Genomic DNA, 25,317 nt, shown 5'->3' with positions numbered 1-25,317 from the left:
AAGCATTCAAGTTATTTCAGGATTTTTGTCATTTTTTTAATATCGAGTCTGTGACGTTAGCAGTTCAGCACCCCGCTTGGAATGGTTCAGCTGAAAAAACAATTTTTTTGATAAGGTTTTACATATTAAAAGATTTCCTATAGATTTTGAAAAACTTTAATTTATTAATTATTACTGTTTTCAAAAATATTTGATTTATTTCTCCTTTACCATCTTTACGGGTTAAAAAGAGTAAAAGACACACAGATTTGTTTACTGATAAATATAATTCACTCATTATTTGTGACAGTAAGTATTATTAATGCTAAGCATAATCAGATTAAGAAAACCAGTGTTTATCGTGAAGCGGTAAAGTGCTGTAATATCATTTCTACATATAAATGGGGTTTAAATGTTTGTCGTAAGAGCTTGTGCAAGAAAAATTTGGAGCACATTTTTACAGCGCAGAGATTGTTTAAAAAATGTATACTCTTTAAGCTGTTAGGGTACTGTTGATGATGGGAAGTATTCCGCAGGTGTCGTTAAGAGTGATGTTAGCAGACACTGATGGAATGGGACTGTTGAACTGCACCAGCACCAGCTCATAGGTCACCACCGTACCAGTAATCTGAAATAATAATAGAGACTCATTTGTACTTAAAAAACGATTCGTTTGTTGAGCAATTTACAAATCAAATTGTTTTGATTTTTTACTAACCGTAAGTATAAGTCCTCTTGTAATATAGAAGAAGTTAAGCCCAGTTAGAGCGATTGTATCTGATGTGACGTGGTCTAGAAATCGTCGAACCTTTCGGAAAATGGATAAAACATTCAGAAATCATTAAGGAATCATCGCTTTTGTAGTTTTGTGAAATGGTAATAGAAACGCAAAGCAGTAATCCTTGCAAATTTGATAAAAAAAAAAGCGCGAGTGTAAGGCAAACCTCCCAGCTGAGAAGGTAGTTTGCTCTGAGAGTAGTTTGCCCGTAGCAAAATGTTTTTTGGGGGTTTAGGGCTTAGTTTTTAATGATTTTGTACAATATTACTTTCAATACTTAGATGAACGCGTTACTAACTATTTTTTTCTTTATAAAATATGGTATCTTACCTCAGTGCAGTAAGATTCAGAAGGGACGCTGTACAAGGCTTTCAAGGGTCCTCTTGAAGCGGAGTAGATCCTGGAGGCCGAAAGAGCAACGGCTAGGAACCGAGTTATCAGAAAACTGAAGGAGAATACGAAGTAGACGGCCGTGGAGAGACCACTTCAACAGAACATGCAAAAGAGCCATTAATAATAAAAACAAATTGAATGCATCACGTCTTTTTTAGCACCAAGCAGAAAAGTCGTATCCATCTCAACAGATAGAACGCACGCTTGTCGCCTTCTATTTATCTTCACTCCACTCAATTAGTTTAATTCTTGAAAATTTCCTCTTCTTGGTTGCTAAAAGGTCACGTTCAAATAAATTCTTTTGTTTGCGCGCGAGAATACTTTTTGATTACTTATGCATTCCGTGCAAGATATTTAAGATTCCCATAAACATTACACATCAGATCGCTATGGTGTTTGACCAATGTACTGATAATAAGGAAAAAGTAATTGCGTAAATAACAAACCTGTCTGCCTGTTTCCAGCAAGGTATCTGTGAAGTCTTTTCCAAATGAGTTGTACTAAAAGTAATCGATTTCATGTTAGTTTTTTAAGAGGACCTAATGAATAGATCGATAACAAAATCATATCTAAAAACGCTTACTTAAGAATACAATGTATTCCGATATTACAATTAAATCTGTGTTTAATATTTATAGTATTTAAGGTGGTTCTTACTTAAAACTATTGAAGAGTTGCAGGCAGATACTGTAGAGATTGTTAGCGAAAGAGACCATAGTTATTTCATTGATTGAATTATCCACTTTTGCTACTAGTCTGGCCAAGTGTGCATATTCATTTCTAGCTATCTTCCAAAATTGCTCTGGTAATTGCTGTAAAAACACATGAAGACGTTATATTTGAACACTTCTTTAAGAAATACACTTGATTCAGATAACAAGCCTATTCGACAAAAAAAATCTCATCATGTCCGGGGAATACGGGGAAAGAGGAGCAACCAATGCCGAACCCAGATTGTGCCATTTTTTCCAAGATTAGTTACAACAGATCTTAAGTGATTTAATATGATTTCATTATATCAATATAATATTTGTATGTATCACCTTCCCCAGAGTGACATTTAAGGATTCATTGAGATGTTCAAACCGCTTAGCTAATCCAACGCTTATCAATATGATGAAGAGATCCTTTAGGCTCCAATGAAAAGTCGCAACCACGTTCGTGACCTGAAAGTTGAAACTCAAACTTAATATTTATGCCCTCTTTCGTTTATGAAACAGTTTCGAAACGAAGGTTCAGTATACTATGGTACCCGAAAAATATCAGTTCGTTACCCATAGTGAGTTGCACAGGTAAAGTTCTACGTGGATATTTTTCTTCTTAAGTCATCTGGAGATTTAAACCAAATTTTATAATACTATAAAAATCTCCGCAAAACTAGAATGGGAATGGAGGACAACAAGAGATTCTCGGTAGTAGTGATATCAAACGAAATATCTCACTTGCAAAATGATCGCTTTCCACAAGGCATAATCCGTGTAAGAAAAGATTTGTGGAAACGAACTCCTGTAGAATTTGTAATCAAGTGGAATGTCTAGATCACACTTGTAAACCACCGAAACGCCAGAGGTAATACTCAAGAAATGTTCAACTGCAAAATAGAATTGATATTACATATAACAATATTCTAATTATAAGTTTGTATATTGAGTGAGTGATCGATTCAAATTTTTCAGGGGTAAAATGAACGTCAGAGATTGGAACCATACAGAATGTACGTCTCTGTTGAATAGACATATGAAAAATATACATATAAACAGTACTTTTTTTTTTTTTTTTTTTTTTTTTTTTTTTCTTTATTCATGAAATATTAATGTGTACAGTTTTTACATGCTTTTCGACTACCACACTAGACACACGCCCGTATTATGGTAGTCGAAGTACGTTTTTGACAGTACTGAAGTACGTTTTTGACCAAAGAACTGAATTTCAACAAACACAAACTAACATCAATAGACAGACATCAACAGAAGCTTTGGACAAAGACATCACAAATATCTATAACACAAGATATTCGGCTAATTTATATAGCACCATTTTCGCGAGAAATCACCTCAAGGGCGCTGTACAAATATATTCATTAAATAGTTAACACTAAAACTACTGATTTAAAACTAGTGACTTACGCCTGAGACTTATATCTAGAGACTTACGACTAAGGCCTATAACTACTATCTTAATAAAATATATATTTACATATGTAGTAACTTATAACTAAAATTAACATTAACAATCTAATATTACAAGCGCCACTTAACAATAATGTAATGTCTATAACGCCACTTAACAATGATGTTACACATTATACACAACCGGACAAATAATTACATACATATTAGTTGCTTACTTTTATAACCTACTACCACTAAAGTAAGCGGAAGATGTTGCTTGTGTTTTGATGGAGGACTTAGCCAGCCGAGGAATTGAACACACTACGCTTGGGTGGGACCCAAACGCGATGTCAACTAAGCCACCAACCAGTCGGTTTTATTTCTTAATATTTCATTTAAATTCGCTTAATATAATTAACATTAATTTCAATAGTCCATCTTATTTATAAACATAAATTGTAAAATGGGGACCTCAGCACGGGTAAAGCACCCAGTGAGGCTCACATTACCAAATTTTTATTTATTTATTTATAAGTACATGTTACATGGATTAATACATTTATTTACAGAAGATACATTAAGAGCACCATACTAGGCAGCTGCCTATTTCATAGTGACCATTGGAAGAATAGTTAGTTTGAATTTAGGTCTAGTGTGAACATATTTTGGTAGAATTATAAAGAAATTTTGAAAATTCATAAAAAATGTTTTCAATAACTGACAAAATTGCCAAAGTTTTCTATAAAATAAACACAAATATATGAAGTAGTACACATATGTAAATACATACATACACATACACACGCACATATATACGTACATACATGCATATATGCATATACATATACATACATTCACACACATACATATACTTACATTCATGAATCTTCTTCCTCACGCATGTAAACAATATATAACCTTTATCTGAGTACGAAAAGCAGGTTACCGACACTATCACAATCACTCATCAAAAAGTCCCCAAGCGCCTTCCTAAAACTGTCGTATTTGGCAATTGACTTTGTTTCTATTGGTAAATTGTTGAAGATTTTAGGAGCAAGAAAATTAAATTGTGACTGTGCCATTAAAGTTCTTGTTGCTGGAATAATATAGTTGGAATATCTTGTGTTATAGGTTGATTTAAAAATATTTTTTTCGGATATTTGAATTTGTAGTAGGAGGATAAGTGTTTGATGTATAGGGATTTTATATTAAGTCCTTAAATAAGTTTTTTGTATATAAAGTAGTAGTAAAAGGTATGAGGGTTGGGTAGGAATCAAGGGATCAGTTTGTCGAGGAGTGACGGACATATGAACATATCCCTCCCACTGCGGCGCATAGGAGAGGTCAAAGGATCTCCCCGAACAGTGGCGGCCGCTGCCCTAAAAAGGTGGTGGTTCACTGACAATCCAAAATAAAAACAATATGACAAAAAGATGGGTAAAAATATTTATTCCACCTACCTTATTTGTAGATAAGGTCTATTCTACGTTGTTTGTGAAGAGCAAAAACTTTTGAAGTGAAATTTGGGATTGTTTGCAAAAATTATTTTTCAATACTAAGTAGGTACAGATGAAGCATTCAAACGGTCTTGACTCATCGTTTTTTGCAAGAATTATTTAATTCGTTTTAGGGTAGAAAAACACCTTTCGCTTTCCACAGATGTCATAAGTATAGTCCTTTTCGGAGTGTGTGAAGCTTTTAAAAATAATATGTACATGTACATATTATTTTTAAAAGCTTCACACACTCCGAAAACGACTCGACTAAATTATTTTTATAAAAAAGTTGCAAGATTGCCACTGCACCATCGGCGTTAGAGAAATCATCTCTCCCATATATAGCACATTTATCAATTTAAATTTATCTAAAAAGATGTACGTGTTCACTGTTTCATTGAAATCACTTTGAGGAAAGTTTTCTTTATACATATTGAGTAAAGTGTTCACAATCAAATAATTTTGATGCTAATAAATGGTTGGTAAACTCGAATCTGTCTTTGATCTGTTGTAAGATAATATCACATACTTCTATGCAAGTTGCATAGTTCACCGTTTTATTTCTTTTTGCTTTGGGCTCACCTGTTCGGTCTATGGAATCACGAACTGTCTGAATGCATTTTTCAATTAATATTATAATTAATAATTTATTTTCAAACAAACTGTTATTATTTCTTATATATTCGACACTGATTACACTCATTTTTATTTCTTATAAAGTTACAAATTAAAAGGATTAAGTTCAGTATTTAGCTTGATCAAATTACTCGATAAATCAATACCAAAACAATGACAATAATTACGTCACGGCTCGCGATAACGACGCTAGCTGATCTGTGACATAAATCAACTATCTAATCTGTGATCTATTGTCCACTATCGATGAAGTTCGACGAACTTCGGATGTATTCGTGTAACCTCGGGTCAAGGTTCATCAATCGGTAATCTTCGGCAATGATCGGGTTATGTCGGCTGCGTGTGTCACACGAGAATCAGCTAATCCCTGGTACAAATGGCTAGATTGACGCGCTCGCAGTGTTTTAAAAAATACATACAAAAACGTATTTTCGTCCGTTTGCAAATCTCTGCACACGGCAGATTCGAGCGCCGCGCAGCGGCCATACTTTATACTTGGAGAGATTAAAATCACTCTCCCTGACAATATTCATTGCATTGTATTTGTAAGTAATATTTTAAAATGATTTTTATAGATTTTATAGTCTTCAGTAAGATATTATAAATTAATTTTAGCCATTACAATTTAGATAGTGCTGCACACGAACGCACTATGCGACCAGCCGCCACTGTCCCCGAACCAGGCTCTCTCGATCTGGCATGCCGTGCAACTGGTGAACACACCTCACCCGATGAAATCGAGCACTCATGCTAAATCACCAAAATTAGCAAACCACTTGGGTATGGCAGAGGGGTTGGTTTTCTAACAAAATGGTTCCCAGGGCAGCGCTACCCAAATCCGCCTTCCAAATTGAAATATCGTCTCGGAGTCCATATTTTATGGTACCTTTCCCTTCACAAAAACACATACAGTGTAATAAGATACTCTCATATACACAAGCATAGCTTTATATAGAAACATAATTGTGAAAATTAAATGTTACTTTGTATAGGCATTATTAATCTATTATGTTTATATTATTTAAAAATAAATTTCCAATGCTAAAATATACTAATCTAATTAACATATATTATGTGGAAAAGCATAAGGTGTAAAAATGAAATCTCTAAAAAAAAGCAACATACCTAATGCAAGGAACAGTATGAGAAAACTGTAAAGTCCAAATCTGAAGCAGAGGGTTTGACTTTTGGTCTGATGATTTCTCTTGACTTCTCCCTTGGCGATGGCGATGCTCAGCCTAGGCCAGTTTGGGGCGAGGCGCAGAAATGCGATGTGTGTTAGAAAAGCACTGACGTAAAATACTACGCCTCCTGTTGAAGTATCATCAACGTTATTACGTGTAGGTAAAATGCTCCGCGCTGAGCACCATGTTGGAAAAGGCTGATGAAAAACTTTTTATATCTTGAAACTTGAAAGACTTGTAATTTAAACGAATACAGTTAATATCCGTTCACTAAATAAAATATAAATTATACTCACCAAAATTCATAAAACTGACACCCGTCCGTAAGAAATTATAAAAACCAGCACAGCTCATAGCTCCAAGGAAGAACATGATCACAAAATTGTAGACCATGCGCCAAGAATACCACGAGAACCTGAAAACATATCTGCAGTGATAACTGATAGCAAAAATTGTTAAGGTTTTTCATTAAAAAAATACATGTAGGTATGTAAATAAAAATGTAAATGTTCGTTTGTTCAAAATCTTAAATCTCCGAAAGTTCTTCATCGATTGCTTTGAAATTTTGACACAACTTTGAATTTTAGTACGCGTGTGTTTTTGTGTAAAGATGTCATCTGTGCTGTGATGTCGCGCTGTTAATAATAATAATAATACTTGGATGACTTTTACAGCGCCGTTTTTGTGCAAAAACACCTCAAGGGCGCTGTACAAACTTAAAATACATTTCTACAGTGTTATTACTTAACTATTTATGGAGAAAATATACAGTACAATACTTACCTGGCAGGTCACGTGAGATTAACACTAAATTAACATTATCTAATTGTTTATTGGTGAAATTTAGATACAGGATTTAGGACTTAATTGAAAATTGAATATAACTGGACTTTCTCTTAGGATTGGTATATTTAATTTAAGGGTACGAAAGCTTAAAAAGGTAAGTTTTTAGTTTAGACCTGAATTCTGTTGGACTTGTTATGGATCTTAGTTCCGGAGGGAGTTTATTCCAAGCCTTCGGCCCAGATACTCCGAAAGCGCGATCACCAAACTTAGTATTTGGCTTGCGCATAGGTTCTATCAGTCTGCCTACAGCTGCTGATGTTTCTGATCTAAGCGTTGACTGCCTCAGACCAGTGTTTTCCGGGAAGCATAGTTCAGAGATGTAGGGTGGGGCCATTTCATTGATGGATTTAAACACCATCCAGCACAGTTTGTACTGGATTCTTTCAGGGCACTTGAGCCAGTGAAGGTTACGAAGGTGTTCTGAAATGTGCGAATATTTTGAAACCCCGGTTATGAGCCGTGCTACTGCATTAAACACTGATTGAAGTTTGTCAATTTGATATTTTGGAAGGCTGACCTAAATGCCGTTGCAGTAATCGAGATAAGTAGTTTTGTTGCTTCTGAAGGAAGGTTTCTTCGGACAGACTTGAGTTGTCTTAGGTGAAAAAAACCGGTGCTTACAGTCCTATTTATTTGACTTTTAAACGAAAAGTCTGAATCTAAATTGACACCGAGAAGTTTGACTGTTGTTTTTGGGATGATATCGCTGCCGGAAATAGTAATAGGTGAATTGTCTATGAAATGTTGACGTTTTTTTGTGGCTACCCAAAGAAACTCAGTCTAAGATGGATTGAGCTTCAGCTTGTTTGAAGACATCCAACGAGTTATTGCTTCTAGACATTCAGTTATACGGATCTTGAGACTATTGATTTCATTTGGAGCGCAGTAAAAAGTGTTGTTTCTCTATTTGCACAGACAGACTGAGCCACAGCATCGTGGTGGAGAACAGCTAGTATTAAAATAAAATTCCACCGTTTATTAATTTTTGTCAAAATTTATTTATTTATTGGACAATTGTATAGCGCCGATTTTGTGAGATATCACCTCAGTGGCGCTTTACAGTTGATGCAGGTATTACAAAAATTATAAATATTACAAAAATTAAGTGAAATTAAGTTAAGTAAAACGAAGTTCAGGAACAAGTGACACGAAGCAGGTATTACAGAAAATATAAATATTACAAAAATAGAGTGAAGTTAAGTTAAGTAAAATGAAGTATAGGAACAGGTGACACTAAAATAGAAGATGGAGACTCTTCAGCAAGAATTCTAGGTGGTGAAGAGACTGGACCAGCTGATGCAGCGAGAGTGTTCACCGCGTCCACCGACAGTTCTAGCACGAGGTTCGTCATCCGTTCAGGTACGTGTCTGCTGCTAATTAAGCACTGACAAAATATCCTCACATAGATAACAGACCTTGGCAGCACCGCTGTGACGTTCGGCGAGTCCTTCATTCATCTTCATATAATCCTGTTCCTGGTGATTGTGTTAGTTAGTGGTGCATTGTGCCCGCAATAAAAAGTGCAAAACTGTGACATTTCACTTCAAGTGCGCTATTGCGATATTGGCATGATATTGGCTGGGATTACCTATTTGTCAAATCAAATATCCAAATTTGTGAACCGCATAATTACATGAAAGATATAAACTTTTTTTTTTTTCGTTGTACTAATTAATAATTGTGTTAATAGCTGTCCTTTTTCGACCAGTATTACAATGAAAGATGCTCCGAGGAACAAGCGTCATTGATCCCTTTGGCACCGGTGAATAATCGGGAAACACTTAACGGGTCGCTTCTGCGACTCGTTCTTGAGTTCAATAGCTATGGAACGATTTGCCGGCCTCTGTGTTTCCTCCCTCCTATAATATGGGCCTCTCAACCCATATGCACAACTTCCTCTCCTCAAAAGACCCTCCACACAGCATCCCCAGAGATGACCGAGGCCTTGAAGAAAAATATTTTTCTCAGTGCCTCCAGTGTGGAGTTAATGTTATAAAATAGATGTAACTGATTAATTCTTTTATTTTTATTTTTCGACACTGACGCAAACGAGTCTTCCCTTGAATGCGATTACACACACTTATATTTTTTGTGTAGGATACAGTCAAAATTCGAATATGAGATGTACTTCATTTTGCATACTTTTTTTTTTTTTTTTTATAGTCGGAGGCGGTTTACTTACGTTCCCCGCGAGCACTTAGGCCATAGGCCCATTGTACTATCTCCCATTTTACCTCATTCCCTTGCCAGTAACCCGGTCCCTTTTATGAAGTTCACCAGGGCTGTCATTGGATATGTGGCGATGTCTTCTGGTTCCACACTGTGTCTTCCCAGGTATCTGAGCCTTATTCCCAGCAGAGCGGGACATTGGCACCATAGGTGAATTGGAGTCTCTTCCTCCTCTTCACATTTCCTACAGATGTTGGTGTTTTCCACTCCCAACAACTGCATGTGTCTCCTGAGATGGCAGTGTCCCGTTAATAGTCCTACCAGTTCCCTCAGTGAGTTTCTGTCCATATCGAGTAGTTGCCTGGTTCGGTTAGGGTCCGGTCCGTTTATGAGTACTTTAGATTGCCTCATTCCGGGTGCCTTCTTCCATTCCTTCCAGTGTTGGGATTTGACCCACCTCTTGATATGTAGTTTGGTGTGGCAAGCTGCTACTCCTACGGCCGGCTCAGATCCCATAAGTGGTGCTTTCGCCCCTTTCCTTGCTAGTTCGTCAGCCCGCTCGTTGCCCTCAATACCTTTATGTCCTGGTACCCAGAGCAGGGTTACTTTATTGATGGTCGCCAGTTCTATTAGGATAGTCCTGCATTCCATCACCAGTATGGAGTCGCATCGGTTACTTTCCAGTGCCATTAAGGCCGCCTGGCTATCCGAACATATGTTTATGTTCTTATTTCTGTACCCGATACTCATATGCTCCTGTGCGCAGGCTAAGATGGCTTTCATCTCAGCTTGAAACACAGTGCAGTGCATTCATAGAGGTATACTGAGTTCCCTCTTAGATCCCTGTAGACAGACTCCGGCCCCTGTTCCTTCCTCCATCTTGGACCCGTCTGTGAACCAGATTAGTTCCTGTTTGGAGTTTGGACCTGGGACCGTGTCCCATTCCTCCCTTGTGGGGTACGTCACTTTAAACAGCTGTCCGAAGAAGTATTCGGCTTGATTGCCGTCCTGCTTCATCCCAGCCATCGGACTAATTGCCCTCAGTCTTATTCCTATCTCCGTGTGACTGTTTCTGGGCAACTCTCCTCTCCATTGGCCATTGCAATGTAACCTGTAGGCTGCCGCCATCGCCGCCCCCTCTTTGCATACTGTTGATTTTGACACGTTTTTTAAAAGTGTATATATAGTGATTTCTTGAAATAATTTCATAAATTTATATTTTTCTGAGTACGGCAAGGTAGGCAGTGCCTTAGTGCCTGTATTGAATGCACGCCTCTGCAATATGAGGGTTGTACGGAGAAAACTTAAAATATTGCCTATTTATTAAGAATATCTTCAAATTATTCGTCATCCGGTTAAAAACGGGATTGCAGGTCCTTAACGGATGAATTGATAGGTTTCCTGAAAACCTTTTAGTAAAAAAAAGTATTATCGCGATGTAGCAACGCGTGTTCATAAAAATCATTATATTTTGGCATTTCGTCATTATGTATTATAAAATAAATTATGATATGTTTTAACGTAATGCTTGAGCTACGTGGAATGATGATAACAAGAGAAACGAAGAACTGAATGAGAAACTCCCAGAGAAAAGATTATTGAGAGGATAGAATAAAGAGAAGCGAAATTTTGCATTCGTACTTTAAATCCAATGGATTCTTCCCCAAAATACCAGTCATCGGCATAAGACCAAAAAATTGCACGCAGGTCAACAGAGGTCCGATGGCTCGGTAGAAGGTGTCTTCCATTAAATCTCTATCAGCAATAGCTCCGTGGGCTGGTCCTTGGTTTGTAGAAATCCTTTCTGAAACGTTGAGCTTTGATTATTTATTTTTACTAACAAAATACATCTAGTGAGCTATCGAAAAAAATACACAAACATTTTATAGCATTAAAAAACGTTAAACTGATAAAGCAATATTAGTTGAAAATGTAACATAATATAAAATAGAAACTAGAAAAATACCACATACAAGACAAATCTTTTTCATTTGTTCCTGTATTAAACGTACATGGAATCAAGTACAGGTATATATCGATAAATGGACTAAATGGAGTAAATATATCAATAGTACCTCCAAACTTTATAAACTTTTATGTGTCTAATAGTTGGTTGTGTATGTATTGCAAAAAAAATGTTACAAATATAAATTTAAAACAAACAGGATTGCAAAACATGTTGTATCCTGTTCCCTGTTGTTCCGATTACAATTTTCTTAAATGAAATTGGTGTTTTATTGAAAGATAGCATTCAGTAAAAATCTGTCAAGCGTGAATTAAAAGTAAATGATTTCTGGTTACCTTCAAGTATCATGTAGTTCTTCGTCATCATAGTTTTATCTCTGCAAAGTTACAAAATATTCTTATTTTATTTGTATTCAACAGACCTGATCTTATTAAAAATATTTTTATGCATTGCACTGTAAAAATTCCGTGGTTTTGTGAAACGTGACAATTTATTAAACGGATATTAGATTACAATACCAAGAAAAACATATTTATAAATGAAAAACCCATACTACGTTACCTACCTTTTAAGAAGATGACTTGCATGCGGCAATCGCAAGGTGGATACTTCATTTTCAGATTTAACAAACGATTCATTATCTTTTTTTGGGCCGCCTTTCATTTTTCCGTTGATAGGTTTTATCCTAAGGGCCTTACTAATAAACGTGTTTTGAATGACACAACTGATAAACAATCATTACTGTATGATAAATGTTTTTTTATAAGAAGTTGTGTAAAATATAAAACACGTTTATAAGTAAGGGAGAAAATAATCAATATAGGATCCAAAGTTATTCGTTTTACTCAAGAAAAACTTGAACAGGGTTCATGAAAATTAACGTAAATGTAATTTAAATAACTTTGATGCTAATCGGATTTCCAAATTATGTATAAACAAGAATATTATGGGTCAATAATAACGGAATTACAAATTTAAGCCTACATTTTAATTAATGAGATGAGAACTTTAAGTTCTTAGAGAAACTCTTTCCTGTTAAATATTTTCCCTGAAATTTGTTTGAAATTTGTGACGTGGGAACTGACAATTCAATGTGAATTTCGTCAAATTGTGTAGGAGCCCAGAACGCTAATGGTAGGAATATTCCACTAGGAAAGTTAAGTTTGCTTAGTGTCACAAATAACCGATGAAGATAATTAACTGTGGTTTATTTGAAGGGCAGCGGATAAGATCAGACATTTGAAAACAGGAAATGCGATTGGAAAATGCAGGTTTTTATTTGAGTGACAACTCGAACATTTTACCTGACATTTAATGTCCGCGCGGTGAATGGAGTTCAATAGGAACAGATTGTGATCAATCTATTAGCTTTCAAGTTAGAACATCGATCAATCATGTGCATTTTTATATACATAGATGCTTATTTTATTATGTGCAGGTAGTTTGCAAAATCTAAATAATACAGATATTGTACTGGACAGCAGATGGATATACCTAATAATTATTAAATAGTTAAGAAAATGAATATTCTGATATCACACATTTTACGATGCCGAATCCTTTGAGGCTTATCTTGCAGGATGAGTCATATTGATAAGATTTTAAATCACATTACACGTGTCGTATCGCCAGTTCAAGGATGAATTACTGACAAAACTGTGGGACCTTAGTAATTAATTCTCGGCGCTATGACGCATTGTAATATTTCTGTTTTGATATAAGAATAATTGCTACACATTAACACGTGTAGAAACTGCATTTTAACCCAATAAATACGCAAAAAACTGGCCCAACCAGTCAGTTGTCCGACGACATTCGAGAAGTTTTGTTTCATTGCAAATCTTTACCCAAGGTACCCCCGAGAGGAAACCGACATTTTACAGTCGATGTCACTGGCGTAGGTGTCCAGTACAGATATAATTATATTTGTTTTCTTGCTACCACTAAAATATAATGCTGTAGTCATTTATTAATTATAATTTTTAGGAGTAATTAAATTTGTTTTAAAAAAAAATCTTTTTATTATGCTGGAAGGTTGAAGATGATGGATTTATTGTGTCAATGAAACTTGGAGCTTCTTAGCTTGGTTGAGGCTCTGGAATCCGTACAAACTAGTCATTCATCTTTCGTAACTTCGTTATTCGTCGGTTACTAATTATATTATTGGTACAAGAGCGATATTTTTTACAAAAAGGAATTTCTACAAAACCTTTTTTTTCTTGTGACAGTTTTAAGTAAAGTCGGGGTCAATATTTTATTATAATCTTTAAATGCAAATTCAATTAACTCTTAGACATGATGGAATAATAAGAGAGCCCTGTTAAATTGTGAAGAAGCCAACCTTATTTGAAAAGAAGTCGAAATTTGCGAATTTTTACAGAAGAAAAATATCTATATATTTGAAAAAAAAAAGTTTTCGCAAAGCGAAATACCAATACACTTTAGTTCCTCAATAAAATTGATGATTTTAATAAATGTAAAATTTGAATAAATTAAAATAATTGAAACTAAGTTATTTGGTTTAAACCACAATCTTTTTAAACACGCCGACCGGTTTCGGAACAACAAAATATAATAACTTAACATTACAAAAAAACGGGTGAACGTAATACATTACTAACTGTTGAAGTGGGGAGGGGGTATCATAATGGAGGAGGTGGCTGTGAAATGATTTCAAAGAGATTATTGAATAATTTATTTAATTTCCTGGGTAATCTACAATGTAAAGGTAAAAGCACATTTCTAAATATTCACTTTATAGTACCCACTATGTATAGTATTTATATAAATTATTAAAAATACAAGAACTGGTCGTAGATAGGTCTCCCAACATGAAGCCGGATGACTTGAGTTCGAATTTCACAGCACAATTGATGCCATTTTAACTTATGTGAAAAAACTTCCACGCAAAATTACAGTATTTTATGTAACACAAGTGTTATAATTGCTACGGCAAACAAAACACAAAAACTGGTTAGGATTACAGAGTGCACAACTGTAGTATGTTTTGCTTCGGCAAACTGGATTTACACTAATATAAAAGGAATAAAACCTTTCTAGACTTAATTTATCTTGGACTTAAACTTATCTTGAATTTTAACTTATCTTGAACTTTAACTTATCTTGAACATTAACTTATCTTGATCTTTAACCTATCTTGGACTTAAATTAGACTTCAGCATCGATCACTTACAGTGATATTCGCATTAACAGGGGTGGGACCAGCGTTAAATTGCACCAACACCAGCTCGTAGGTTACTATGGTGCCAGCAATCTGCAAAGAATTGACGAGTTATTTTTTTTTACTTTATTTCAATTAATGCGTGTATTCAGTAATAACCAGGTGAAGTGTGGAGTATGGGTGTGTGTAGGCGTGAGTGTGTGTGTATATACTTGCGCATTGAAGTATTTATAATATTATTGACATGATGCCAGTTTTGAATTTGGGCAGTGAATCCGATAAAATGTCTATATTAGAGTAGAGACAAATATTGATGAATGCGTGAAAATCACAGTTAATTGGGAAATTAGAAGGTGCATTTTTTGTTTTGCAATTAAGCGTGTGAAATAGCACTGTATTTCATGCACGTCTCAAAGATATGTTAAAATTTATAATGGGTAGTAGTTCGGTAGTCCATATTAATGGTGAAAATTCTATGTTCGAGTAGGTGTGTTAAATCAGTTGCTACTCGCCTTTGTTGGAAAAGTTTGAAGTGTAAATTCAAAGTTATTGTTAAATTATTTTTTATTGTTTATTAATTATATTGGATTGCCCATGTCGTAGCTTCTGTCATGTCACCTTAGGAGCCTCATATTCGATGTGTAATTGTTTTATGATGTACTTATAATTGTAAGGGCTGCTCATCTCGACACAGGAATTCCCTAGTGAGATGAGCAGTGGAGGAAAAAAAAATAAAATTTACAGTTATGATATTTTATAAATTTGTTTTGAACAGGTTCTATGTTATCTATGGGTTATGAAAGTTTATATTTTCAATTCCAAATAGGCGAAGCATATTCCTGTGTGCTTCTGACCAATGCGAATTTGTTCAATTGAAATAAATGCGTCGTAAGTGCCTTGGTCAACGTGAATAATTGTAGTAATCCATTAACATGTACGACAGTTTTTTGGCAAACATTTTTAATCATTGTAATGGGGGAAACATGCAAAAAATGGCCAATAGTCGTGCTTTATATTACCGTAATAATTTTTTGATGATAATGGAATCAATTGTAGGCATCAACCTACATGGTTTATATATCGAAAATTGTAGGCAAATAAAATAGAAGGCCATCGGAAGATAATAACTTACAGTAAGTATAAGTCCTCTAGTAACATAGAAGAAGTTGAGTCCAGTTAGAGCAACCACGTCCGTAGACACTTGATCCAAGAATCTCCGCACCTGGGGAAAGAAACATGCTAAAGAAAAAATCTTAAAATAGCCTGTGTAAATAGAACTAACGAAGGTGATGATTGTCATGCATATTCTGATGCAAAATAGCTTAAAATTAAAACTCTTCGATATAATACATGGAATAAGTATAAGTAAGATTCAATTCAATGTGCCTGCGCGTTCAACACGCTCTTGTATCCTGTTCAGGGTGGATTAATGCAAAATTCAATTTAAGCAGAATTATTGCCTGAACAGACTATGCAATAATTACAATAGCGTATTATCCAAGGTGGATATTTTCAGTTGCAAACCAAATACAAGAGGTCCATAAAATAATATTTCTCTGATGGTTTGTGAATAATGTTATGTCTCTATTGTTTATATTTCAATTATGTTTTGATTTATTTGTACAACCTCTCTCCATGGCTATAAATGTATTGATATTTTTTTTGTTTTGTAAATTTTTCGTTTTTGTAATCTTATTTGTAAATTTTTTTAAATTAATTTCCTTTAGTACAAATTTAATTTACTTATTCCTTACTATGCTGTCTCAGTAGAGGTAAAGTCACAAGAATGAAATCAATAATTGGTTTTATTTTGGCTATATAATACTTATGTACAAACTGAAATAAATGTAAACTGTCAATTTCCCGAATAAAAAAAAAAAGTGGGTGTGTCAAGCCTACGCAAGACAGAAGTGAAACTTCTTTTGTTAAACCGTATGAACCACAATCAATTACGTATTTCACTCGTATTACACTCACGACGCAGTATACTAACCAAGCAGCTGATGCTTGGCGTGGCGCAGTTCGCTGGTGTCTGAGAGAGAGGAAAGAAGAGAAGAGAGAGAACGTTCGTGAGCGGCTCCCCCACCTCAACAAGCGCATATGGTGAGAGAGGGACAGTGAACGGTGAGCGGTGGTGGGGGTACCCGCATTTTCGTGTCGATCCTGACTCGGTTTTACTCCGTCCATCGAAAATCCATTACGCGCCTGAAGAAGTTTCACTTCAAAAATAATAAGTAAAATTTTCCCTGTACTAAAAATGATTGGCCTAAATGGGACTTGGAAAAATGTAAAATAATGACAAAACCCTTAGTTTTAACCAATGTTTTTAGTGTCATAAATCATTTTTGAAAATATTTTTTCATTGAAACCAAAAAGAACAAAGAAGTCAAATTTCATTGATTCTGATTTATAAAATGTTTCCTTATTACAGTATTCGTACCTCCATAGTGTAAGACTCTGGTGGCACCGCATACAGCACAGTCGCCGGCCTCCTGGCCGCGCTGTTGATCCTGGCAGCCCCCAAGGACACCACCAGGGACCTGGTCATCAGGAAGCCGAAGGAGAACACGAAGTAGACGACGTGGGTGAACCTCCGCAGCGGCCTGCAGACACATCCAACCCGTAGTTGCGGCCTAAACAAGCGGCAAGCTGGAAGCTGGTAGAACTACGCACGGTGCTTATAAAACTGGACTTGAAAGCAATGCATATGCTGGTTCTAAGATGTCAAAGCAATTGAAGTAATCAAACATTCAAAGGCTAGTCAAATAGTAATAATGATTAAACTCCCCCAATTCCTGCAAAAAACTGAATTAAAGTTGTCAAACAAGACCATGCAGATTAAATTGCAGAGTTGAATTCATCAGGTTACCGCTGGGTCGGCTCGCTGAACATGCCCGGTTCGCTGAACATGCTCGGCGGACAAATCCGCTCCCGAGCGCTGAAAGGAATAGTTCGGCTCGCGGCGCGGTTCGGCTCAGCCACCCTATTATGTCCGTGCAGATGCCTGAATGTACGCAAACGGATTGGCTTGCCTAAAATTTGCTAATTCGCAGTCAGCGGTCCTACAGATGAAATATGGCTTTTCGGGAAAGCTTCCTTGTTTTGTATAAAACGAAACCTTGTTTGTGGAAGGAAGAAGCAATGATTATTCTAACAAATATAAAAAGAATGATGCATATAGTGAGTTAGCAGTAAAAGCTAACAAATAAATCCCGGCGCAGATAAAAACTAACGGACTGAATTTTAAGTCAGTTGCGAAAAATGCCCAAATCTCAGAGGGCAGGTTCAGCAACAGATACAAATTGCGAATAAAATACTCACGTGTGCATGGTAAGACCAATCCGCCGAATAGATCCGTGCAGCTATGTTTCGGATTGGAGTAGTTAAGCAAAGTAAATTTTTTTTTTGCAGCTGAACTGTTCAAGTAATTAAATGTAAGGCGCTTATCCAAGTGAGAAATAGAATGAGTCAAGTACTTACAAGTAATGCGCAGTGTGTGCTCGCAAGCCCAGCGCAAGCTCAATAAAATAATATTACGCAGAATATTTGTGTTGGAGCCATAGACAAATGGAGAAATAAACGGTAAATTGCTGAGTTTTTTTAAAAAGGGATATTATTTTCAAGCTTGTGTGTTGGAGCGTGGGTAAGTCATTATGGTTTTATGCCAACTTTTCGAGTGAAAAAGTCGATGTGATTGGTTTTATTTATGTTCTGATTTATTTCTGCATGAAATATCAAAATAAGCTACCGACTAGATTCATTTTGATGATTTAATTTAATTGCTCACCAAAAATTTTTTTTAGCAATTTATTTGGTATAAAATCATGTGAAGGTATTGTTTCACTCTCATAGCGCAAACTTTCAGGAGATACTTCATGCATTGTTATTGAAGAAATCTAAATACAGTAAAATAATTCCAAATAGCCAACAGAGCTCTACAAAATGAGCATATTATCGACATGTCTTGTACAATACAATATATTTTTTTCTTCTGGCTGATTTAAATTGATATACCAGCAAAGCAAGTAGCGGCTGCTATTTAAATATTAGCTTAAATAATAATTAGCAAAAAGCTACGGAGTAAACCTCACCGTTCCGAATTTCCACAAGGCTCGTTCTTCTTTTCTAAAGTATTGCTAAAAATAAATTAGATCAACTTATTTGAAGAAATACGATATTTGACGAAAGAATTTTCAATTACATCATTTTATGAAAAAATGATAAAGTATTGTGAGTATGCATAATACACAAACACCTCATAATGCAGGATATCATATACTGATGTTACTGAAGGCCGTTTCTGTTTTATATTCACAAATGGCCGCTTCCTTCTGATTACGGTTTTCTATGGTTTCCCTTAGTTCAACAGGCGAATGCGGAGGAATTCCTAAGAATAGGCCATAGCCGACTCCTTCCTACTCAAAACACAATACAAACAGACATGTACGTAATATATGGCCCGATGATACAAAACAAGCAATTTTAGTAAGGTTTTTTAGGTAAGAATTGTTTCCCTACCTAGAAAACACAAGGCCTCTAATAGCCAGGTAACATTTTAAACACCCATATGAGGTAAAAACTGTGAGAAGCAATGACGCCGTTCTATTTGTATAAACAACCGTAACTTTAAATGATTCACCACTTCATGGAAAATAAGAATCTAGAAAATGAAAAAAAAGTTACCATGCACATATCCATGAGACCATCTTGAGATGATTTTTCACTTAAACAGCGCTGTACAAGTTATTTAATTAATATTATTATCACCTCACAGGCGAATAGTTCGGGTTTGAATTTTCGCTTACAAAATGAAAATGGATGCTTTGAATGCTTGAAAATGTTGAAATATCAAGAAATATCATAAATTATCACAGATTAAGGGATCAATGGTCAAATTAGAAAGATAATCGCTAGCCAAGCGTGAAATAAGAATACAACCTCTTTTTTTCTTCTAATGCACGTTGTTTAAAAACAAAAGAAAGAGAAAAAATAAGTTTCAACATTCAAAATCATTTTTCAACATTGGAGTTGAATAGAATTTATAAGCGTCCGGAAAAGCCTAATTCGTTTTTGAAACGGTTTACCATTTCTCTGGAAAGGCCATACGCTTGTAATAAGTTAAAAGTGTTTTTTTTAGTCCCGTTTCTTTCGATCACCCTTCACTTCTAGCTTTCGAAACCAGAGCATTTGTGCAAAGTTGCTTACTTAAGGCTGTTGAACAGTTGCAAGCAGATGAAGTAGAGATTGTTGGCAAAGGAGAGCAGAACTATCTCATTAATGTACTTATCCACTTTCCTAACCAACTGAGCCAGGTTAGAAAACTCCACGCGGGACGCTCTCCAGAACTGCTGCGGTAAATCCTGGAATAGGGATTAATGAATTAAACAACTAATTGTCTCGTCCTGGCCGTCGACCAACGATTTGTAAAATAATCGTGTGAAAGTTTTTCGCAGTCACTTTTCGACCATTTGTTATAAATAGTTGAAAATGTATTATGACTTATGACTCATGTAAGATTGAGAGATTTAAATTTTGCAAGATTATAAGACAGTAAAATTGTAAGATTGTAAGAATGCAACTTTTGAAAGTTTTAAGATTGTAAGATAGTAAAGTTTAAGGATTGTAAGGTTTTAAGATTCCAAAGTATAAGTTTGTAAGATTGCACATTGCAAGAAAGTAATATTACAAATCGCAGGATTGTAAAATTGTTAAGTTCTAAGAGATTAAGATTAAAGATTCTAGGATTTCATGTTTCATATTTAATGAAAAAGTATTTTAATAATCATGCATTGTATTTTACATACTTTTCCTACCACGGCGTCCAAACGGTCACTCAACAACTCCAACCGATCCGTGAGAGTAATGCTCATCACTATGATGAACAGGTCTATGAAGTTCCAGTTGAATGTAATCGAAAAATTAATGGGCTGAAAAGATTTCATTGGCATGAATACGAATATTTCATAATGATGTAACAGGAAGCATTGCATTTTGATTAAGTTTCAATTAGGTTAATAGGTAATTTTTGTAATTGTATGCTTCCGCCTTTTATACTGGATAAGGTACCTGTATAATCGCTGCTTTGTAACTGGAGAATGATACAAAGTAAAACACCTCTGGGTAGGCGTTAGTAAAATAAGTGTTGAGAATGGACCCGTTTTTTGGACAGTCGTGAGCTAGTACAATCCCCGCCACGATGCTCAATATATGCTCCACTGGAAAGGAAAGGAAAACGTGCAATATTTTACGGATACGCATTACAAAAATTTCTTTCAAAACACAACTGGACTTCATTCATTTCATGCTAGAAAATTTTATCTACTGAATCATTAAATTTGGTCATAAATGTGTTGCACACTCGATTTCGGTAAAAATAATGGCAAGTTTCCGCAGTAAAATGCCAAGCTGCCCGCCGTGCGCCAGCTGCACTATTTTCGTAATAACTTACTTGAATTTTGCGAAATGGTATTTTTGTAAATTGGACCGTCTTAATAGATAATGTGTTAACATATTCAAAAAATATTATATATCTATCATATGCTGTTTTCCCAGGAGAGCTACGGATGTTTTGCTATGATAGGACTATTGATTAAAAAATACTACTCTATATTGTTTGATGAAGTAATACGAAGGTATTTTGAGGTTACGATGTCTTAAAAATGTATCATGTTCTTCAGTTAGCATACTTTACATTTATTTGGGTTATTTAAATTATTCACTGACTACTTAATTAACGGCTGCTTGTACATATTTTTGTCTTTGACTTTTTTCACTTCTATTCCTGCATTTTTTTGTGCCTCTCTATGTATTGTTATTTTGTTTTATTCATATTATTTGTCTGATTTCTTTTTTTCATTTCAAAATAAAGAATGAATTGCATTGCACCACTCCTGTTTACATTATTGAATATACTCTTATTATTAGCAAATTTTATCATAGCTTTCTTACTAACTCTTCTAATTAAATCATCCTTACCAAGAGCAAAAAAGAGGACAAAGAAACAGCAAAGATTGAATCTGGTTTTCAGAGAGCGTTTTCTTCGTGTTTTTTTACTTTGCAAGAAGAAGGGATTATGTCTCGTCTCCTCTTGAGATATGGCCAGTCCCAGGGCAGGCCAATGCGGGGCCAGACGGAGAAAGAGGACCAAAGAAGTAAAAGCGCTGGCATAGAACATCAGGCCAACTGTTAGAAGAAAACAAATCGCATTTATCTTAGTATTTTTGGTCAACGTGGTCTAAGTCTATTCATTTGTAATTGGTCATTTAAATAAAAATAAAATTAAGTACATTAAAAAAAGTTAATGATCACCGGCATGCAATTATTTAAAATAAATTTAATATATTTCAGAAAACAATTATGTATATTTTGAAATATTGAAACAATTTTAAACTTTTTTCCACTTCTTTTCATCAAAATGTTTATTATTGATGACCGAAATCTTTATTCATTACCAATAAAAACGAGTCTTATAACAAAAGGTGATAATTTAGTAATATAAAATTTGAGACCCTAAGCAAAGAACAATGATCGTCAGTAATGATGTATAATTGTATATGGCTTACTTGTTTTATAGATATCAACACTAGTCACCATAATCCTAGTGAAACAGAATATCAGCATTATAGCCGTAGTTGTCATTATTAGCAGAGAATATGCAACTTTCCAATTTTTCCAAGAAAATCTGAAACGAAAATGGAAATCAGATGCTTAGATAGAATTTAAAATATGAAGTCACTAAACTGATAATAATCGCACGTATTAACATTATCGTGCTGTTTAATTCAAGAATTACAAAGCTGAACCGAGACAATTATTGTTAAAGCAATGCGAAAAATAATAATATACAATTTACTTGAGATATGAAGCATCGGGACCCAGCAATCCGCTTACAGGAAGAACCCCAAAACATTGTCCTACAATCAGTAATGGACCAATTGCCCTATGAAACGTGTTCTGTTCTACCCAATAAGAGTCGCTCTCTGGGTCAAAGCTGGCTTTCTTTTCCGGAAATATTTCTGAAAACAGGAACAAATTCTAATGCCTAAACTAGTCCCAGCGAAAGTACGGATGTCATCGACGTTCGTCCTCTTCGTTCTTATACTTGTTTGAAAACGAAAATGACAGAAGATAATAGAACGATGACGTGAAGTTTATGCGATTTATCTACCTTGATATCATTACCCCCCTCCAAAGATGGAGAGGAAACTGGCAATGGTAATGGAAACTGGAAAATGAAGCTCTAATAAAATAAAAATCCATACAACAGCTGCGCTATACTTGAGTAAAAAGAGTAGATTTCGGGCTCCTTAGCCTTGTGAACAACCTTGCTGAATGCCTCACATTATGAATCAGTATCTTCGTTTCTAAATTAGTAGAGAAGCTTCCTGAAAATCAAAAGCAGTTTTTATTTGGTTATTTTAAAATCCAATGACAAATGAATATATTTCAACTTACCATCAAATATCACAAACTGCTTTACTGGTGGAATGGAGACATCAACAAATTGAATGGATCTGAAATTCAAATAACCCTTGTCTCTCAATTTTCAATGTTATTACATTTAAACGTATTAAAAGAGATCACCTTTTTAATGTTTGACTTCAGTGGTGTTAAGCTGTATTGGGCTTCCTCTCCCGCTTGAACCAACATTTCTACAACCTACAGACAGTCATGATGACGGACACTGCAGGCTTGCCATAAAGTGCAACAATATGACTCAGCACAACAAAAGTCGAACAACACGAGAATCTTAAATCATATCTTGAGTAAGTAAGACAATTAAAAAAAACATTTATTTCTAAATGCAACAACCAAAAACTACTAACCTTTGAACCAAAGGGTTCACCTTTGCTGGTTTGGCCCATTCAACAGCTGGTCTAGTTAATTTCGTCATTATTTTATGTCCGAAACATTATGTGGAAATTTGTAAAGATCTGTGTTGGTATCATTAACCAACATATTTTGGTTAGTTTCCAGAATTTGAAGTTGTACAGTTTTATATCTAGGTAAACACTGTTAATAGTATTGTAACCCTCCCCAATACTGAGTTAATTTGACTGGCTCACCACTCCAGTACTTTATTTATATTGAGGGCGAAACTTAACTGGATGTTATTAACATTATATTGTTATATTAATATTATATTAACTGGAATGTTAGGCAAAACAACAACAATTCTGTTTGGACTGTCAATGGCAATGTGCCAATCACTGTTTGTTTGTTGGAGTGGCACTGTTGTCCGAGGTTCAATGAAGTGGGCTATCTGCGATCGGAAAATATGAATTTCTCTATGGCGAACTAACACGCGACCTTTTTTAAAGCTGGTTTACGAATAAGCGGTTTTATTGTAATCTGTTCTAAAAATTCTGAAGAATGAATCAGTAATACTCTTATTAACTCTTTCTATTGAGCAGCGAAAACTAACAAACTGAATCTACACAGTTTTTGCGTTTGAATTTTTTAAAAGTAAATTTAACTTTTTTTCAGATTTACAACATAATTTATGTAAAAAATTAGAATTTCGAACGTCAATAAATTTAGTTATATAAAACGAAACGAGAAAACGAATTGAGTACAACACATTTTGATTAAAATCTTTCTTAATTGACTGATCAATTATTATTATTGAATGCCAAGACGCTTCTTTAAACTCAGCCTCACTGACAACATTTGATAACCCAACATTTGAAATGCCACTATCCTACCAGTTTCGAGCAGTTGGAATTATGAAACGTAATAAGATTTTTAAACATCTGGACCAAACCAAGAATTAACATGGAAGATGGAAGCCTTTGAAATGTAGTTGTATAGGCGCATCTCCAAAATACCCTGGACTGATAGGGCAAACAATTTTAAAATTCTTTATCAAATGACCGAAATTATGAAAATTTACTAGCTAATAAAAGTAAAAAACACTAAAATTTCTTGTAAATATTATGATGAAACAAAAATGCAAGAATGAATAATTTTTAATTTAGAGGAATATTGATGGAATTCTAATATGTATAGTAGAAGACGCCGCACCTCATGACTAAATCTATGTTACATACGAATGCAGATAATATTGTGGATAGCAAACCCCCGAAAAGAGAAGGTGCCAGAATAAGAAGGTTTAATTAAGAGTAAGCTTAAAATAATGATGAAGAAAAAATCTGATTTTTTTTTTTTTTTTTATAAAAGAAAGACAAACATTCCCGGGTTACGAATAACCTGACAATATTTGAAAATCTCCAACTACCACCACAGTAAGTGGAAAATGTTGCTTGTGTTGTGATGGAGGACTTAGCTGGCCGAGGAATTGAACACACTACGCCTGGGTGAGACCCGAGCGCGATGTCAACTCGGCCACCGACCGGTCAAGTCTTTTGCACATTTCACATGAAGGGATCTGTGATTAGCGGACATTTTTCAAACAGTCCCTACGTAATTTTCGAATCTTTTATTATTATTCCGAGAATTGCCGTTGAATGGACCATGCCAAACATTACTAAATCTAGCGTAGGTGGTGTTTTGTGGAAATGGGGAAAAACAAGTTTATCATGTGTCAAATCTCTTGGCGTGTTTGAATCGAGTTACTGT

The 25,317-nt window shown here is 35.1% G+C and overlaps 1 protein-coding gene across 1 annotated transcript; it reads right to left on the bottom strand.

Annotated features, from left to right (window-relative positions):
* Nucleotides 1-472: 472 nt before the first annotated feature.
* Nucleotides 473-23,411, bottom strand: LOC149416864 (gustatory receptor 5a for trehalose-like). Its single transcript, XM_089641333.1, has 12 exons — nt 23,402-23,411; nt 21,793-21,921; nt 20,806-20,954; nt 20,544-20,666; nt 19,945-20,099; nt 17,180-17,342; nt 15,872-15,961; nt 14,752-14,832; nt 1,808-1,962; nt 1,088-1,241; nt 698-787; nt 473-607 (listed from the first exon to the last, which is right to left on the bottom strand). The coding sequence occupies exons 1-12, from the start codon at nt 23,409-23,411 to the stop codon at nt 473-475; spliced, it is 1,434 nt and encodes a 477-aa protein (XP_089497459.1).
* Nucleotides 23,412-25,317: the final 1,906 nt, after the last annotated feature.

The sequence above is a fragment of the Hesperophylax consimilis genome, chromosome 16 (assembly GCF_061612785.1).
Source record: "Hesperophylax consimilis isolate HC1 chromosome 16, BYU_Hcon_1.0, whole genome shotgun sequence".
Taxonomy (NCBI): domain Eukaryota; kingdom Metazoa; phylum Arthropoda; class Insecta; order Trichoptera; family Limnephilidae; genus Hesperophylax; species Hesperophylax consimilis.
This window is presented reverse-complemented; position numbering and strand designations above follow the sequence as displayed.